Here is a 20,885-nt window from a genome sequence, read left to right on the forward strand (position 1 = left end):
AGTCATGGGGGCGGCCATCTTTGTTTAGGGCAACTGAGGCCAGCATCCCCACACATGAGTCATGGGGGCGGCCATCTTTGATTAAGGCAACCGACCCCAATAGTGCCTCATGTGAGCTACGGGGGCAGCCATCTTCTCCGTCATTTTGCCCTACCTCGTGGGAGACGCCATTTTACTCACCACGCCCGACCGCCTCGCCCGCAGATGACAACGACTCGCTCAGCTACACACTAGCTTCTGTCACCCTGGACCAAGCCCGCCCGCACCATCTGTCCAAGTCAATGATGGACATCAAAGTGAACGGCCACGCCACGACCTGCCTGTTCGACAGCGGAAGCACGGAGAGCTTCATCCACCCAGACACGGTGAGCCACTACTCCCTCTCTGTCCTACCAACGCGCAGCCGAATCTCGATGGCATCGAGGTCCCACGCCACGGACATCAGCGGCTACTGTGTCGTGACCCTGTCGGTTAAGGGCACGGAGTATAAAAACTTTAAACTCCTCGTCCTCCCCCATCTCTGCGCTGCCGTCCTACTAGGGCTGGACTTCCAATCCCACCTCCAAAGCGTAACCCTAGCATACGGTGGACCCCTCCCCCGACTCACAGTCAACAACCAGCAAACGTTAAACCGCCCACCGCGTAACACCTGCAGCCTCTCCACCCTCAAGGTCCCGCCACCCTCTCTGTTTGCTAACCTTACCCCTGACTGCAAACCCGTCGCTACCAAGAGCAGGCGGTATAGCGCCGGGGACAGAGCCTTCATTAGCTCTGAGGTGCGGCGCCTCCTGAAAGAGGGCATTATCGAGGGGAGCAGCAGCCCCTGGCGTGCCCAGGTCGTAGTCGTAAAGACCGGCGATAAAAACCGCCTGGTCATTGACTACAGCCAGACCATAAACAGATATACCCAGCTGGACGCATACCCCCTCCCCCGCATATCTGACATGGTCAATCAGATTGCACAGTATAAAGTATTCTCGACCATCGACCTGAAGTCGGCCTACCACCAACTCCCTATCCACCCTGAGGACCGCCAGTATACCGCCTTCGAGGCGAATGGGCGCCTATACCACTTCCTTAGGGTCCCCTTCGGTGTCACTAATGGGGTCTCGGTCTTCCAAAGGGAGATGGACCAGATGGTTGACCAGAACGAACTGCAGGCTACATTCCCCTACCTAGATAACGTCACTATCTGCGGCCGCGACCGGCAGGAACATGACGCGAATCTGGAGAAATTCCTCCGTACGGCCCAACGGCTGAACCTCACCTACAATAAGGAGAAATGCGTGTTTAACACCACGCGCCTTGCCATCCTCGGCTGCGTAGTGGAGAACGGAATCATCGGCCCCGACCCAGAAAGAATGCGCCCCCTCATGGAGCTACCCCTCCCCCACTGCCCTAAAGCACTTAGGAGAACCCTGGGGCTTTTCGCCTACTATGCCCAATGGGTACCCAATTACGCGGACAAAGCCAGACCCCTCCTGAAAGCCACTTCCTTCCCCCTCACGGAGGAGGCGTGCGCGGCCTTCTCCCTCATTAAGGGAGACATAGCCAAGGCCACGATGCACGCAGTGGACGAGTCCATCCCCTTCCAGGTGGAGAGCGACGCATCCGACTTCGCCTTAGCCGCCACCCTAAACCAGGAGGGGAGGCCAGTGGCCTTCTTCTCAAGGACCCTACAGGGCCCCGAGATCCGACATTCGTCGGTCGAGAAAGAGGCCCAGGCGATCGTGGAGGCAGTACGGCGCTGGAGGCACTACCTGGCAGGCAAACGATTTACCCTCCTCACCGACCAGCGTTCGGTGGCTTTCATGTTTAATAACAAGCTGAAGGGCAAAATCAAGAATGACAAGATTTTGAGATGGAGAATCGAGCTCTCCACCTACGATTATGAGATCTTGTACCGGCCAGGCAAGCTGAACGAATCCCCTGATGCCCTTTCACGAATGACATGCGCCAGCGCGCATATCGATAGGCTTCAGACCCTCCACGACCAGCTCTGCCACCCCGGAGTCACCAGACTCTACCATTTCATTAAGGCCCGCAACCTGACCTACTCCATCGAGGAGGTCAGGACCATGACCAGGAACTGCCAGACCTGTGCGGAGTGCAAACCGCACTTCTATAGGCCGGACCGAGCAAGCCTGATCAAGGCCACCCGCCCCTTCGAGCGCCTGAGCATCGACTTTAAGGGGCCCCTCCCGTCCTCTGACCGTAATGTGTACTTCCTCAACATCGTTGATGAGTACTCCCGTTTCCCCTTTGCCTTCCCCTGCCCCGACATGACCAGTAGCACGGTCATTAAGTGCCTGAATGCCCTCTTCGCCTTGTTCGGGTTCCCGAACTATATACACAGCGACCGGGGCTCCTCCTTCATGAGCGAGGAACTCCGGCAATACCTCCTAGAGAGAGGTATTGCAGCAAGCAGGACCACCAGCTACAACCCCAGAGGTAACGGTCAGGTGGAAAGAGAGAACGCGACGGTATGGAAGGCCGTCCTCTTAGCCTTAAAGTCTAAGGGCCTCCCAACCTCCCGCTGGCAAGAAGTCCTCCCGACAGCGCTGCACTCCATCCGGTCATTACTTTGCACGGCCACTAACACCACCCCCCATGAACGAATGTTCGTTTTCCCCAGGAAGTCGACTACGGGAACCACTCTACCAACCTGGCTGACCGCCCCGGGGCCGGTCTGGCTGCGGAAACACGTGAGGGCCCATAAAACGGACCCCCTGGTCGAGAGGGTGAACCTCCTGCACGCCAACCCCCAGTACGCCTACGTGGCGCACCCAGACGGGCGGGAGGACACTGTCTCCCTACGAGACCTCGCACCCTCAGCCGATCCGGAAACACCGCCACCACCCCCCCCAACCCCAGCCCAGGTAGACGGCATGCCGGAACCCCACGAGCCCTCGCCGACCACGCAAACACCAGCATCAACACCGGATAAGGCACCAGCACCGGATAAGGCAACACCACCGCTGTGGCGATCGGAGAGGCTTACGAAGCCTCCGGACAGACTGACCTACCAGAATTGGTAGTACACTTCACCCCGCCGGACTTAATTCTAAACAAGGGGTGAATGTGGTAAACCACGTTCACTATCGTATCACTGTTAGTAGTTAGCACTGTTCACCACTGTTCGTTATATCTGTATCACTGACCACTATTGTATCACGGTACGAGGTCGCCTCTTGCCACACTGCTATACCTGGGATGACCACTGCCGACTCCGCCTTGGCTCCACCCACCAGGCCAGGTATAAAGGTGAGCGACTGGCTGGTATTCCTCCTGCTTGGATCGGATCACCCACGAGAGTGGGCTCTGTTATTTAGTCAATAAAAACCTTTAGTCACCTTCGTAACTCTTCGCCTTTTATTGGAGGAATTGATAGGTATATCAGTCTTTGAGTCAATCTTATTTCTGCATAAGATTTGTTTTATTTGGAGCTTTGAAAGTATTGGGAATGCTGGGGTGACAATTTTGAACTCGAGGATAAGATTTGAATCTTCAATTGTTCCAGGTACAAATTTCGGGTGAGAACTGCAGCACATCAAGGGCATAAGATAAGAGCAAAATTACATAGGGAACCATCTCAATGATATTTGATTAATTCAAACAAGTTATTCTAATCCTGTGTAGATCATTGATTAGGTCATTTTTGGAATAGTAGGACGATTTTCCAAATGTGTGCTCCCAATGGAGCCTCGTCTACCAGGAGTGCATACCAGGAAATAGTGAGCGTAATCCCCACAATTTTCTTTTTATTATCAAAATTTCCACAAAATGTGTGTTTCGTCCACCCTACTTTCAGAAGATAATCAATACAATGGAGAGGTTTTAGAATTTTCAATAGATTTTCAAAGCAAAATCTTATGACAATGAATAAACAAAGTAAGTACAATTACCTAAGGCAGCATGTACAAACTAGAAGGATTAAAAAATGGCTGCATTTAGTGACACCACCTGGTGTAAATAACAAGATCTGTAGTTTCACCACGAGGAAATGGGAGGACAATAATCACTCAGCACATTTTCTGGAATGTGTAATTTAATGCAGCCCGACCGAGTTGGACTGTACATGGGGACCATCTCTGGGCTCTTCCATTACAATTCTGTGGGATGTTAATCGTAACTCCAGCACTTACCAACGCCTTCCAGAAAGATGGTGAGAAACCCTTTGTGTGCAGAGTGAGAATAAAATAAAGGCTGTGTTTAGTACAGAAAGAAAAGGAAGAACTTGTATTTATATACCGCCTTTCATAACCTCAGGATGTCCCAAAGCGTCTTACAATCAATTAATACTTTTGAAGTGTAGTCACTCTTGGAATGTAGGAAATGAGTGAAGTGAAATTTGATGCAGTCAGGCTGTACACTGACAGTACTGCATTAAAGTGCTCGACTGAATTTCTCTACATGGCTAATTGCAGAACTCAACAATCTATAGCACTTCAACACAGCACTAACACTCGGGCTGGGCTTGAGCGACATCACATGAATGCGTGTCATCGGCCTGGCGGCGGTGTCAATATTCACTTTGTTAAAAAATAGTTAATTGACAAAAAAAGGTCAAATATAATCGACTTTTATAAAAGAAAGAAAAAACATCCAAATTTAAATAAGCAGCTTTAACAAAGCTATTAAGAACAAGTTTTTTATGTACATGACACTGCTTCAATTATTACTGTGTTGCAGTATAACAGCTTTTTAATAGTACAATTTAAAGATACTGCTTTGACCTACTACAAGTTCTGGAAGATAATTCAATTAGCACACATTCCTTTCTATCAATGATCAACACCTCACAGGCTTTGAGAGTAATTTTAACCCCCAAAAGCGGGTGGGATTGGGTCAGGTGGGAGGTTAAGAAGTTAAAAATCTGAAACAGGAACCTGACCCACTTCAAACCCACCCGTTTTAACGGAGGTGGGATGAGAGGTGGGCGACCAATCAGCTCTCAAAAGGCTGGTCGGCCGTTGAAACCTTTTAACAAAGGTGCATGCTTCTATTTTTGCAGGGTTTCTTTTTTCTTAAGCAATGTTGGCTGTGTTTCCCAAGCCTCGGGAAACCTGGCTGGTAAAAGGAGGCGAGAAGGGCTGGATCCATCAAGCAAGTACATTTGCTGCACTGCTTGTGGGCCAGGAGGAGCAGTTGTGTTTCCTCCAGGTCCAACAAGATTATCTGTAAACACCGTCCCGCACCCCCCCACCTCCATGATCTCCCCATGAGCCCCCCTCCCCGCGCAATTGCCGACTCCACCCGTGACCGCCGCTGCCCCCCCGGCGCGCGATCAGCGACCCACAGCCCCCTCCCCGCCCACGTGATTGCCGACACACCGTTGCGCACAATTGCCAACCGATCCCCCCCCCGCCACACCCCCCCCCCCCCGTGCAATAGCTGACCAATGTTCCCTGTAAGCTGTATGCCTGTGCAGCTCTCTGACAGTCCCGGTTTGCCAGCTTTTAAATAGAAAAAACGCGCATGTGCAGTATTTTGAATGGACCATATGGCCCCCCAAAAAATTACAGGGAACATTGAACATTGTCACTGACAACCCCGCCCCCGTGATCTCCGATCCCCCTGCAAACCTTACCTGATTCTTGGCTGCAGCCTTTTCTGGAGCACTCCTCACCCGACTGGCAGCTAAACCTGTCAATCAGGCTGGCTTCTGGGCTAACTCATGTTTGGTTCTCTTGCGGTTCCATTCCCTTGCCTGCTTGAGCCTCAGTGACATGGTGGGTGCAATGAAAGAGGGAATAGGAGACATGTAGAAAAAGGCAGATAAGAAAGTGAGAATAAGGGACAGCAAGAGAGAAGAGATAGTTTAGGCTGGGGGTTTGCACAGAGAGGGGATAGGAAGCAAAAGGAGAAGGGAACAGAAGACTGTATCTTACTATCTTTATCATGCAACATGTTCCACTTCATATGGTAAAATATTCTTTAACAAAACTTCTCTAGAATCAGAATGAGGGATCAAACAAATTCTACAGTCCATTATTACTTTAATAGCGATACATTTCAGATTATGTCAATAGTTTGTGAGATTTTACCTATTATTGTTCCCAATTCAGATCTTTGTGTGACTGGAGTGCAAATATGGAATTCGAGCATGGAGTTCGGTGAGCCCTGCACAATTTTCCATCTATTAAAATTAATGGATGGAAAACTATGCAGGCAGCATGACCACTATACCCGAATTCTGTATATGTACTTTTATTGCACGAAGCTCTGCACCAGGAGAGCTAATTTGTAAAATCTACCCCCAAATGAAAGTACATAGAAAAAGAACAAATTGAAGAACAGTATATGGATGTGTAGTATTACTTCCATTTCATCCATATCCTTTCATTTTACAGATTGTGGTCAACCACATCGTGAGATGAGAATGAATCCAAAAGCTATCACTGCACCTCAGATGTTTGGTCGACTGGATGTAGCTACAAATGACTGGACAGATGGTATCTTTTCAACTCTGTGGAGAAAAACTCTCAGAGCAAAGAAAGGTAAGCAAGCAACCATGCACCAATAGTAAGATCCAGAAAGTGAACCGTGGTGTCAAACTGTAGACTCCAGGCTCATAGACTTGCATTCCTCTATAGTTACATTTTTTTCCTGAAGATGCCTGGAAATACAAGTGCTTATTTGCCAAAAATGTTTCCATGTTTGGTGCCAGAGGCCAATATGAGACTGCCGGTGCCTTGTGCTTACTGCAGCTGTGAAGGCCCCTCGTTCTTATAGCACTGCAGCCTGTTGTTGTTGCTATAGCTTCTCATGTTAGTGTTTTTTTTCTAAATCCTGAATATTGTCAAATGTTTTCACCCCTAATTGAACCATTGTGCAGCATTGCATTAAGTCAGTTTCAAGATTCTCCCTGCTTAATGGTGTTTTTAAAATGTTTTCTTTGGCTCAACCATAAACGACTCAATTTGGTAGTCTATCTTTGCCCATTCCGATACCATGTTCTGTTCATTTCAGCTGTGCCTTGATCATCATAGACTCAAAGCATTGAGCCTGTGCAAGAGTGACTACCTTGGCATTCAGCATTTTGACTTACCGTTTTTCTTCATGATGGTATGAAAGTGCCATCGAGGGCTCTTATCCAGTTTGTAGATGCAGCATCAGTTACTGTTCCACAAATTAAAACAGTACAGCAGGGTGGGACTTAGGAGTGTACAGGACAAGAAAAGACCACTGCAATCCATCCAGCCAGTCTCAATGTCCAGACATATCCTGTGATACCTGATATATGAAATAGATTTATAGTCCCTTTGGGCTGTCTGTCCAATAGTTCGAAGCTGACTCTATATTGGTAACAGTTATGATTTTTATTTAAGCATAAGTGAGACTTAATACACACAGAATTTGAGCAGCAGTTTACAATGAACAATTGAGAATTCGATTACGCTGTTGATCCTTGGGTAGAAGGCATGACCCATTCACCATATCTCCCACTCACATATACTTGTAAAACTGTCCTCCTTGGCCCTTCAACCTTGAGAAAGATGCAACCTCCCTCGGATATATCCCAAAAGCCAGAACTGTGGAAAGATCCATCTACTCGTGTATTTTGCATACCCCCCATTCTACCCTTTCATGGGCCTGGCATGTCTGAATTTTCCCTTCTTGAGTGCTTGAAACAGCAACCCATATCAATTTATCTTACCAATTCCAATTTCAGAAATAAATGATGCTCAGGCTTGGTGGTTTTACATTAGAGGCAGTAGTGCTTGCAATTACTTTGGAGGTAACTTCCGTATCTCCCCCTCTCAAGCACTTTGTCTCGGAAGATAACAAATGATCCTAAATGGGTTAAGTCTGAGTCTTTGAAGGGCAAAATTATAAGTCGGAATTGTCAGCATTATGTGACATTTGATGTGTGCTGATGTCTGTAGATAAGTTCTTAAATTCTTAACAGTGCTGGATCTCTTGTGACGCAATCAACTTCCATGCGGTCTGGAAAACTATGGGCCTCTATTTAACAGAAAAGAAAAGAAAAGAGTCCGTTGTAGATGTGGTTAAGAACCCAAGGAGTTAATTTGTCAAATCATAATTTCTTTCAGCATGACAAAAGTTGTTGTGTGGTGAATTAAAAAAAACCAGCTGTCAGCGGAAAGGGTTAACTTTTTTGTATGTTTATAAGAAGGCAGCACGAGATATCGTCAGACGCATGCAATTGTGTCATTTCACATAATTAAAAAAAAAAATCTTTCCTGATCGAAAAAGAACTAAACGCCATTTTAGGTTTTTTCCCAAGTCTTTGTACCTTTTAAAAATTGCACAAAGATCCTACCAAAGCTTTTTTTTAATCCTTAGGAATTGAATATCCATTAAAACCACAGAAATAATTTGTAACATCATTATTAACAAGATAAAAAACATTATCATCAGGGAAGACAGCATTTTAGATTAAACTCCAAGGGGGAGAAATTCGGTTGTTAGCGCCACCGATTAACGCCTAAAGAGGCCGAGAAGTGGGGCGCTAGCCAATTTCCGGGCGGGCGCAAGGCGCCTAGCGCCTTGCCCCATATTGAGCATGCATTTAGCGCCGGCGCTAAATCTTAGCGCCCGCTCATGGGCACAGGCTGATTATGACGTCATTTGAGTGTGCAACGCCTTTTGGGCGCCCCGGACCGGAAATTCAGTGGCGCCTCCCTTCGTAGCACCTGGCGCTAATAGTGACAGCTTACCTGGGCCTTACCAAGTCGCTCTCGGGCTGGAGGAGCGTTATTTAAAGGGGACTGGTGTGGTTTAAAAGCGGCAGCCATTTTTGGATCACAACTTCCTTGAGAGCTACATAGAGTTGCTGAGCTGCACACTGAGAGCCATTTGACCACTGAGCCAGCGCAGGCAGACGATCTTCAGCCTTCTGACCATCACCTTGCTGTTGGTGAGCCTTGACAACGGGGAACCTTCCTGTGGGCACTTATTATGGGGGCTGCATTGGAGGGGAACGTCCTGCTGCTGAATCATCTGGAAAGGGCACTGAGACGCTGGGAGAGGGGGGCGGGCATGGCCAGACGGAGGAGGGCCAACAGACGTCACCACAGCAGACCTTATGCTGGCAGAGTTATCTGACAGCAGTTTTCCTACATGAACATGCCGGAGGAGCAGTGTGTCAGAAGGCTGCGATTTAGAAAGGAGGTGGTGATTGAGCTGTGCCAGCTGCTTCAGCCAGATCTGCAGCCTCAGATAAGGTGCAGGACATCTCTGTCGGCGGCTGAGAAGATGGCTGCTGGCCTGAACTTCTACGCGAGCGGCTCTTCTCAGGCTGCGCGTCAGAGGCTGATCAGAAGTAGCTTCTAGGCCCCTCTCACGGAATGCTTGCTGCCATTCCAAGCCTGTGAAGGGTAAGATGCATGTAAATAGCAGGCATGGCCATTGTAAATGAAGAAAGTGCTTCATTATACAAAATGTGGTTCCTTCAAACATGAGAAAGCTATGGCAACAGAAAGCAAAATTAATACACTGACACATAACTGGCTCTCACACCCGGGAGACTGTCCAAAACATAAATCACATTCCGACCATCTTCCTTGGCCTTGATTCCACTGCGCCAACCAAAGCATCCAATGCTCCATCAGTGAGGCGTTCCGCCCTCTGCCTCACCCTTTCCATGTCTTGCTAGGCTGGTGCGCCACAGGTAGGCTCCCATGCTTTGAAGGCATACAAGGCAGTGAGTGTGTCTGGTGATGCCAATTGACCTGCCCCTTTAAGAGTTGGCCGGCGCCACTGTGTCTCAGGGAAAGTGATTATTGACAGCACCCTCGCTGCGCCCCACCACCGCGAAATTGTGTTGCGCCGCTGGGTTAGCGCCTTAAGAGTAGCGTGCAGCACCTGATTTAGCACCGCAATCACCTTTAGGGGTGCTGCAACCCAATATCGCGCTAGGTGGCGCTAAATTGCGCCTGGCGCCACACCTTGCACATCGCCAGGACTAGCGCCCCAAATGCGGCTATACCGAATTTCTAGGCCCAACTGTTTTGAAGCTTTTAGCATCTTTTTAAAGAGGTTTCAAAACCCAAGACTTTCCAGTAGAGCCAAGATGATTAAACAAGCAGAATCACCTCAAATGCCCCAAATTTTTCAATTCAAATTATGAAACATTTAAGAAATTCAAAACTGGCAATTAAATATGTAGAAGTCTCATGTCCGGAATTAGAGACCCCCACAGAATTTACAATAACCAGAATCTCACTGTGGCCGCAATAAATGTTGGGATTTCACAATTTAATATATTAGTTAACCTTAATAGATACAATTTAATTCAGACCAATATTTTATTAACTGAACACAACACAGAATAGATAAAATAATCAAAATAACACATGCTTTAAAAAAGCAGTAAATTATCTCATCTCTCTTTTACTTTCTTCAGGTGGTTTTCCAAATGACTGTAAAAATACTGAATATAAGTGAAAAAAAAGGTTTTCATAGTTAGACAACCTTCAACATTCTTACACAATAGAGAAAAAAGGCTGAGCTTCCCACAGCTTGTGGGCTCTGAAACATTCACACAGGCTTTTTAAAGCGACATAGACTGAAAGCAAAAGAACTCCTGCAACTTGTGACTGCAGAAAAGGGACAGATTCTTTCCCTTTTCTCCTTCTTTAGTCCATCATAGATTAATTTAATGATTTTCTAGCAACCCAATTTACAATTTCTAATTCTTCTTACTTGTCAAAACCTTAGGGGGTGAGGAAGGAGTCAATCACATTAGCAGGCCTCAGACTCAAATTAAGAAAACAGTATTTTGTAAATATTAAAATTGATTTAAAATGAGACCACACATTTTTAATTTAAGCTGCATAAAGCAATAGTAATTTTTAGCTGTAATCCAATTAAAACAAAGTGCTTTGAAAAGTTCAAATTGATCTAACACTGCTTTTCATTGTTGCACAAATAAGCTTTAGTCAAAATAAATCCACACCAGCATCTTTAACTTAAAATGTAATTCAAAGTTTTCCCCAGTTCTGGGTACACAGTCTTAAATTGAAATAAACATACTTAATCAACCATATTCCCACTTCCTGCAACTTAGAAATATTGATCCATGTAAAATGTTATGATCTCAGAGTGCCAAATTTTTATATGATATTCCTAGGTTGCGAGCCCAAGGAATAGTCACAGTTTAAAACAGTTCAAAATCAAAAACCTGATTCAAAGTATCTCCAAAATAATACGCATGTGTACACATACATAGAGAAGGCATTTAACAAAATTATCGCTTTTACCTCTGAACAGAATAAAGGGTGGCGCCGACAATAAAAACAATCACATTTTTTTTTTAAAGTGTGTCTTTCAAACAAAAGAAATGCTGTAACTTGTAAAACATTCGTAGATCAGCAAACTTCCACACAATCACACACACTTCCACACAAACTGAAATTTCAGCAGCCTTTAAGTTTCCTTTCACTCATTAATTTTTCCACGCATGTTTCATTTTTCTCAGTACCGAAGCTGGCAGCATATACCATCAGCTTCAGTACCGGTTTCAACTTTAGTTTATTTTCTGTCACCTTTTGATATGAGTCTCCTTCTGGACTGATCAAAAATGACACTAAATCTGTCTCAAATTTCTTATCTCGGGCCTTCTCAACATTGCTTGAGTTCACTGTTGTTAATGAATTGCCACAATGCTACTGGTAGGTCACAATGCCCGAAGGTTTCCTTCCTTTACTGGCTAAGCAGCCAATCACACCAATTCTAGGATTGCACTTATGCCAAAATATATCATTGGCGTTAATCAGCTCCTGGTTGGCTCACCATTGTGATAAATTTATAGTCTGTGCGTCCAATAGTTCGAAGTTCACTCCATATTGGTAGCAGTTATGATTTTTATTTAAGCATAAGTGAGACTTAATACACACAGTATTTGACCAACTGTTTAAAAGGAACAATTAAGAATGACATTACTCTGTTGATCCTTGGTTAGAAGACGTGACTCATTTCCCATACCTCCTACTCACATACACTTGTATACCTGTCTGGAGATCTCCTTGGACTTTCTACCCTGAGAGAGATGCATATCCTCTAGGATATACTGCAAAAACTGGAACTACGGAAAAATCCATACAATCATGTATCTTCCATACCCCCAATTCTAACCAATCATGGGCCCGGCACGCCTGTGTCCAAGGACAGGCCTTGGGCCACTCTTATCTGTCTTTTAGCCTTAGACACGAGCTTTTTCTGTTTCTACGGTTGTTCCTGGGACTAGGGACAGGGTCACTGGCAAGGCTTGTGAAGCTAAGCTAGAGCCAGGCCTGGTTAGTACCTGGAGGGGTGACCATCAGGGTAAGACCTAGGTGCAGAAGGTCACGGAAGGAGCCCTGTAGGAGGGGCGGTTGGTGAGAAGGTCACGGAAGGAGGAGCAGCTGGTGAGCAGGCCTGGGCGTTGGGCTGAAGATTGTCGGATAGGAGGAATGGTGGAAATGGAATGGCGGCGCGCACCAACGCAGCAGCTTTGCTTCTCCCAGTCATGGGAGCTTGCAAGATCACATTTTGTTGTTCATGTACTTGTGCAATGACAATAAAGTTGAATTATGACACACCCTATGGACCTTGAAGACAAGAGTTCCAGCTGTAAATAAAACTTAGGTTCAACATTTCTTTTCCCTAATTCTAACAGAGGAGAAATAAAACTAAAGTAATAAAACTGATAATTGCTGATAATTCAATGTCATTTTGTTTTGCACAAAATTTTGAATTATCCAGTAATTTGAATTAGCCAACTTTCAATTAGTAGACTTTATATGAGAGGCATCTTTGTATCATCTGGCAGTGTTTTTTGTTGTTTAGGAAGAGCTGTTCTTTTTATTGATTTTGTTCATCATAGTGCAGGGCTCACCTCATTGCTGCAGGACTGACAGCTGCAGGCAGGAGTCACTGACTGAGTTGCATGAGGTATAGGGCACCACGCACCTGAAGAAACACAGACTGCTATGGCAATTTCAGGCTTGGATACATATTACCATTCCTTCATCATCGCTGGGTCAATATCCTGGAATTCTCTACCTAGCACCATTGTGGGAGCACCAACATCACAAGGATTCCAGCAGTTCTGGGAGAAGGCAACTAGGGAGGGGCTGTAAATTCAGCCTTGCCAGCGTTGCCCACATCCTGTGAACAATTTATTTTAACTGTGGGGGACCAGATGGGTTGGCTCCGAGCACTATGGATTCATGTAGGGGAGCGGTAAGTGGCATGCCAAATGATTCTTCAGAGTTTCACAGTCCAGGGAGGCCTGGATGGTCCAAACCAAGGAGAGTTGGAGAAGATGCAGCTGACCAACCACATCTGAGGGCTCAGGGAAAGGCAGACAGAAAGGTTCCACGTCACCTCACAGACAGAATTTTAAAGGGCACCGTATTCTTGGAGAATGTATTCAATCACAAGGGATATAGCAGAGCATGCTAGATGAAATTGCCTTATGTGGCCTACCTGTTCAAGGAGGAGACATGCTACACTGCCCAGCTGGAGGCATGGTAAGCTATCCATTGATCACAGCTACCTTGTCCAGGAGACTAATAGACAGGTGGAGGCAGCCCGTGGTACAGCTAAAGTCCTGACATGAAGCTGGGGGAACGTGATGATCTGGTCGCAGCTGCTGCGCAAATGATTTGGGCCCACCAGAGGTCACAGGCATACGCTACCGCTCAATACGTGGAATTGTAGCTGGCCCAAGGAGCCAGAGGTGCCAGGCAAAAGGATTGTTCACCTGTTAGGCAGATTTCCATGCAGCTTGTGGGCTTCTTCGGTTTGCAAGGATCAGCAGTCAACCTGGTGCACCTAGTGAGGAACACGGGGCTGACACATGAGGGACCTATTCAGGGGAGGTGAATACATCCTGTTTCAAGATTTTTTACCATTTTTCCACAGAAACTATTTGTGAAACAAGTTGCTTTTAATGTTGGGATTTTAAAAGCATATTATATTCACACAAGTTAAAAAAGGGGCTCTGAAATGATAAGTGGCTATGATACTATTGAGCTAGCATTGATGTTTCCCCATGGATTTTAAATATTAATTAATTAAACCGCCTCAGTAATCAAGAAACACCTCACACCCATTGGCTGGGATCTTACCTGAAGAGGCGCTTTGGGGACGGGACTGCTGCCTTTCGGGTTCTAGTCCCGCCCCCAGCGACGTCCGATGCACAGATGCTATTTTGCATCAATTGGCCTTGTTAAGCCTGCCCTGCGGGCTTGCCAGCCAATTAAGAGCAAGCCGGTGTCAGATGACGTCAGTTCATGACGCAGCTTCTGCCGGTTTTCTTAAAGGGGCCACCACCATTTCTTTTTGACAGATGATTTTTTCAGTGTTTGACAGCACTGAGGTGCTACAAACACTGACAATCACTGTACAAAGGTGAGCCCTTTCACCCAGGCTCTCCAGTGACTCTCTCCTTAGGATAAAACAGATGGCAGCTGCAGGTGAGGTTACAGAAGCGATCTGTCACTGGTGAGAGAGGTTCTCCCAATGAGGTGGGACTACACAAATACTTCAAAGCATGTCACGTACAGAAAATTCTAAACACATTAAAATGACTTTCCCAACATTTTCTTACCTCTGCAACTCACCAGTGTCCCATTGGATCCTTCACACCACTTCTGCAGCTGTCATCTATACACAAACATTACAGTAGACCCACAGCACGCCACACGTACCCTGGCGGGGTTTCCCGACGTCGGGAAGCCCGCAGTAGAAGTGTCAAAATTGGAAAAAGCCTTTTAACTGCCTGTTAACTACCTGTTAACAAGCAGTTAAGTGGCTATAGTCCTCTTCCCTGCGCAAATCGGGGACCCGACTCCCGGGAAAATTGATTGGAGGCGGGTTGGAAGCGGTTCGGGACCCGCTGCCAATCTTTTTGATTTTGCCAGCAGTCCCGCCTCCAAACCCGACCCCTGAGCGCTGGCAAAATCGCCCCCGTAGTGTTTGAAAGACCTTGATTTCATTTCTAGCTGTGAACAGCAAGGATAAAAACAGAGGCACGGGCCAGGGTTTTATTAGAAACAGAATGCTGTGAAACAGTCAGGCAGCAAAGACTGAGAAGGTTGACGTGCAGGAGAGAATGAATAAAAATTATCTTGTTTATGTCAAGCCAGACAGCCCACTGATGCAGGAAAGTGTGGTATTTCTTTATTTTGCGTTATTACACAAAGATAAGTTGTGCTTTCTGAATTAAGTGAGTCTAATCATAACTGCTGTTTGCAGAGAGCTGGCAATAGCTTGACGGGCTGAATTGCCTCCTGTGCTGTAACCATTCTATGATTCTATAATTTATTCTAAATGTTCACATTTCTATGAAATAAAGAAGGTTATTGATTTGTATCAGGTCTGGCCTTACTTAAGTGTTTGCTCGATCCTCCCAAGAGATTGAATAAATGCATATGCAAAAGACATGAATACCCTGTTCAGGTCACGAGGTACTATTGTTACACTCCCGAGTTAACGCTATCATGCAAGTAGATATAGGGCAGTGTAAATCAACTCCCATAAGAACAGCTCAGACTGCTTATGGGAGCAAATAAAAAACTGAATCCAAGAAAGTATCAATGGTGGACCTGAATTTGCAACACAACCATTATCAGCATCCACTAACTTAAACATCCACCACCGGTGTACCATGGTTGGAGTATATACTATCTACAGGATGGACTGCAGCAAGTTGCCAAGTCTTCTTTGGCAGAACTTCCAAGACCCACAACTTCCACCAGCTAGATCGATAAGGGCAGCAGGTGAATGGGAACACCATCACCTCTAAGTTCCCCTTCAAGTAACACACCATTCTGACTTGGACATATATTGCTGTTCATTCATTGTTGTTGGGTCAAAATCCTGGAATTCCCTACTGTAATGATCAATAACATGTCATTCTATAGTGGACACTAGGTGGAGCCGTAGAGCTGTGTAGAGCTGTATATAAGACTACACTACCCAGCTGTATATATATTAAGACTACATTACCCATGAGGCACTAGGCTACTCACAAGGCAACAGTCAAGATGGCAGCCTGCAAACAGGAGCACACATGCTGCATCTCTACAGATACTGTACCTAGAGAACGTGTACTGAATAAATGACTAGCTAGAAGCTAGCTGTGTTCATAATAAGAATGTCTAGTTATTAATGAACATAAGATGGTACCAGGATGGTGAAGATCTGCTGAAAATTGTGAAAAGCGACATGGAGAATTTGAAGCCACCAGAGCATTTGAATCTCAAGGGAAATGTCGACTACAATTGGCGGATTTTTAAACAACAATTCGAACTCTACATTGCAGCCATCAGATTCGGTACGAAGCCAGACGCAAGGAAGATAGCGTTGCTGCTTACGGTTGCAGGCCCACAGGCGATAGAGGTATTTAATACATTTGTATTTAATCCAGTGGAGAACAGAGAAAAATTAGAAGATGTGCTAAAAAAATTTGATGCACATTGCTCTCCCAAAAAGAATGAGACCTATGAAACATACATCTTCTGTTCTCGGACACAGCAGCAAAATGAGACTTTTGATAGCTTTATAACTGATCTGAAACTGAAAGCACAGACATGTAATTTCTCTGAGCTCAAAGCATCCATGATTCGTGACCAGATTGTGTTTGGTATTCATGATAAAAAAGTCAGGGAACGTCTGTTGAGAGAAACCGAACTAAATTTGGAAAATGCGGTGAAAATATGCCAAGCCAGCGAGCTAGCTCGAAAGCACGTGAAGACTTTCAGTGAAATCAATAATGATGCGATTGTAATGAGTGATAATGCTGCTGTCGGTGCTGTGTCCTATAAGGGGAAGAAACATGGGCAGAACAGAAATGAAAAGCAATCGGAGGATGAAATTTTTAATTGTAAACGCTGTGGTTACAAACACCAGTTAAGACAATGCCCAGCATTTGGAAAAATGTGCACAAAGTGTAATGGAAAGAATCACTTTGCCAAACAATGCTTTTCAAAAGTACAAACTAAGAAAGGGCAACGAGTTAATGTAATTGAGGACACTGATTTAAGTGAGACATTTTTTGTAGGAATGGTGTCATGTGACAATATCAAAAAGGATACAGAAAATGTGGAGCCCTCAGAAATGGGCAATGCTGAACATAAAGTTAATGCAGTAAAAGAGGACAAATGGATGATCCCACTGCAGGTAAATGGAGCATTAGTTACCTTGAAACTAGACACTGGGGCAAAAGCAAACTTAATCAGTATGAGTGACATTAACAATATGAAAGAAAAGCCCAAAATACAGAAAAAGTCAGTACTACTGAAGGACTATAATGGACAGAAAATAGATAGCTTAGGTGTATGCAGACTTAAAGTGACAGTCAAAGACAAAGTGCATCATCTCATGTTTTCTGTTGTGGCTGAAAGGCTTGATTCACTACTGGGTGACAAAGCTTGTGAAGACTTAGAACTGGTCAAAAGAGTCTACCGTATAAACTGTGCCATAAGCAGACCAGATGACTCGGTGGATTCTGTAGTGAATAATTTCCAGGATGTGTTCAAAGGATTTGGAGTTCTAGCATTCACTTACAAGATCCAGCTAAAGCAGGATGCTTAGCCAGTGGTACATGCTCCACGAAGAGTTCCAGCACCCCTGCGTGACTGGCTCAAGAATGAACTAGACAGAATGACCACACTAGGAGTCATCAGGAAAGTCGAAGAGCCAACAGACTGGGTTAACTCCATGGTATGTGTAAAGAAAAAGAACAATGATCTAAGAATATGCATGGATCCAAAGGACTTAAATGCAAACATAAAACGTGAACACTACCAGATTCCCAAGCGAGAAGAAATCACCAGTGAAATGTCAGGTGCCAGATACTTTACAAAGCTCAATGCCTCACAAGGATTTTGGCAACTAAAACTGGATGAAGAGAGCACCAAATACTGTACCTTCAACACACCATTTGGCAGGTATTGTTTCCTCAGAATGCCTTTCGGGATAATATCTGCATCTGAAATCTTTCATAGAGCGATGGAACACATAATTGAAGGTCTGGAAGGAGTTCTGGTCTATGTTGATGACACCATCATCTGGGGCTCCACACTGAAAGAACACAATGAGAGACTGACTAAAGTGCTACAGAGCATACGCCGGAATGGACTGAAGCTCAACAAAGCCAAGTGTCAGTTTGGCATCCAGGAAGTCACTTTCCTAGGAGATAATCTATCTGGTAAAGGAATAGAGCCAGATATGGAAAAAGTAAACGCCATACTCAAAATGCCCTGACCCACTGACAAAAAAGGAGTGATACGCATCATGGGGATGATAAACTTCATTGGAAAGTTCATTCCTAACTTGTCAGCCAAGACAGCCTGTCTGCGAGACCTGCTACATAAAACAAATGAGTTCGCATGGACAGAAAGACATGAACAAGAGTGGATAAACCTCAAAACAGTGCTGACAACCGCACCTGTACTCACCTTCTTTGACCCAACAAAAAGAATCAAAGTGTCAACGGATGCATCAAAAGATGGCCTAGGTGCGGTCTTGGTACAAGCAGAGGGTGAAGATTGGAAGCCTGTTGCCTATGCCTCCAGGTCTATGACTGATACTGAGTGTCGATACGCCCAGATTGAAAAGGAATGTCTAGGCTTGGTTGTTGGACTAGAAAAGTTTCATGGCTACATATATGGACTTCCCACCTTCACAGTTGAGACAGACCACAGCCCTCTGGTTGCCATCATAAAAAAAAACCTGAATGAGATGTCTCCAATGATTCAACGACTCATGATGAAGCTGCAAAGATATGACTTTGAACTGATCTACACACCAGGCAAATACATAGGCCTAGAAATTCAGTATAGCCACTTTTAGGGCGGTAAAGTCGAGCGACGCTAAAGATTGCGCCCGCCGGAAAGTGGAGGCCACTTCGCCGATATTCAGTAGCTTTGGCCAAGGAGTTTGGGCGAGCGCTAAAACTGGCGTTGCACCCCTCTCTTTAGGCGCTAAGCCGGCGGTGCAGAGTGATACCGCCGAGGCCGGGCGCAGCGCAGGTGTGGTCGTGTTTTGATTGACAGCAGACACCCTGACGCCGGCCAGCTCTTAAAGGGGGAAGGGTCGACTTGGTCTGCTGCCACGCCCTTGATACTGCAGCCCTCCAGCTAGGCCTAAACACTGCTGCTGGAGAGAAATAGCGCCAGCAAGGATGCAGAGGGCCCGTGAGCAAGCGCAGCGCTTCTCTGCCCATGATTTGAAGGTGATGCTTAGGGGTTTGGAGAAGAGAAGAGATATCTTGTGCCCGGACAGTGGCAAGAAGGCTCCCAAGAGGCTGTACAGGAGAGCCTGGAGGGAAATCGCCCAGAGGGTCACAGCCAACAGCGATGTCCCCAGGACTGCTGACCAATGCCGGAAGAAGTTTAACGACCTCACTCGGTTGGTCAGGGTGAGTACCCTTTCCAGTGTCCTCCTCATCCTTGCATGTGCACCTCACATTATGGGCAAAGGGACCTCAAAGGCCTAATGGCCAGCCCTCCTCCAGCAGCTATGGCACTGGCATGCTCATCAATAGCACTTTCTGCACTTTACACACTGGCCAAGCTATTCGACCATGGGAGGCAGTGCACACACCAACAGGGCACCACACTGGCCAAGCTATTTGACCATGGGAGGCAGTGCACACACCAACAGAGCACCACACTGTACTTAGAGGCCGTCCTTTCTCTTGCAGGCCAAGCTGGCGCAGAATCTGAAGAGCCGGACTGTCACCGGGGGAGGCCGTTCCCAGTTCCAGGAGCTCAGTGACCTGGAGGAGCGCGTGGCTCGACTCATGCGTGCCCGGGTGATTGGCCCCGTTGCTATTGAAGATGCCGACCCTGGGCTGGGCCCCAATGGTAAGGACATGACCGTTTGGACCTCTCTCGGTCCCCTTGCGCTTCAGATCTACATCCTTTGCCACTGTCCCACCAATGCGCATAATGCCACCACTCATGCCTCCCTCGCTGATGCCCTGTCCTCACTCTAAAGCTACTCTTGTGCCTTCCTGCTTTCAGCTGGTGAGGAGGAGGTCCCTGAAGCTGCGAGTGTCAGTCCCTCGGAAGAGGAGGACGACGAGGAGCAAGAGGAAGGCGGCACATCGGGGGAACCCTCATCCGCGCCAGGGGATGGCAATGGAGGGGACACGTCTTGCCTGGAGGAGAGCCAGGGGGAAGTGTTGCAGGGGGGTGTAGCTCCTGTGCCCAGTGGCGTCCAGCCACGCGGGAAGGGTCGGCCAGCACGGCTGCCTTCTCCCCAGAGGGGGGAAGTGTTGCAGGGGAGGGCAGTTGCTGGGCCCAGTGGCGTCCAGCCACGTGGGAAGGGTCGGCCAGCTCGGCGGCCTTCTCCCCAGAGGGAGAGTCCGGCCTCCAGTCCGGAGACGGTCCTCGCCCAGGAGGTGCGCCTCCTTGATCAAATGTCCGCGGACTCGGAGCGTCGCCACACCGAGTTCATGGGGGTTGTGGCACAGTTGCCTCAGGCCATTGAGTCCCTGGCTCATAGTGTGGCCAATTTCGGGGACTCACAGGCCAGGGGTTTCGAACAGCTCGCGGCAGCACAGGCCAGGGGTGTTGAACAATTCGGGGCATCACAGGACGCGAGTCGGGCAGAATTCAAGGCATCACAGGACGCGAGTCGAGAGTTCATGAGTGGTGCCGTGCAGACACTGGCTGGTCTGATGCGGGCACAGACCAGGGCAGTACGGGCACTCACTTCTGCCACACTCGCTGTGTCACGGACGCATTGCCAGGGCACCCGCCGCGCTGCTGCAGCACAGCGGTCTGTCCTTCACCAGATTGCTGCGCTTGCTGCAGTGCCAGCCCGGCCGACTGCCAGTGTCTCTGGTGACCAGCGAGCGCCTGGCATCAGCCAGCTTGCCCCCATTGCTCCAGCCGCCACTGCCACTCCCCCAGCAAAGC

The 20,885-nt window shown here is 46.9% G+C and overlaps 1 protein-coding gene across 1 annotated transcript in view; it reads left to right on the plus strand.

The window, feature by feature from the left end:
- Positions 1-20,885, plus strand: part of dnah5 (dynein, axonemal, heavy chain 5) — a 754,701-nt gene that overhangs the window by 439,539 nt on the left and 294,277 nt on the right. The window contains exon 42 of the mRNA XM_085988698.1: positions 6,354-6,500. Coding sequence (XP_085844824.1) covers positions 6,354-6,500 — 147 coding nt within the window. The remainder of the gene's footprint in view (positions 1-6,353; positions 6,501-20,885) is intronic.

The sequence above is a fragment of the Somniosus microcephalus genome, chromosome 5, assembly GCF_052327205.1.
Source record: "Somniosus microcephalus isolate GS21.2 chromosome 5, FLI_Smic_1.0, whole genome shotgun sequence".
NCBI lineage: Eukaryota > Metazoa > Chordata > Chondrichthyes > Squaliformes > Somniosidae > Somniosus > Somniosus microcephalus.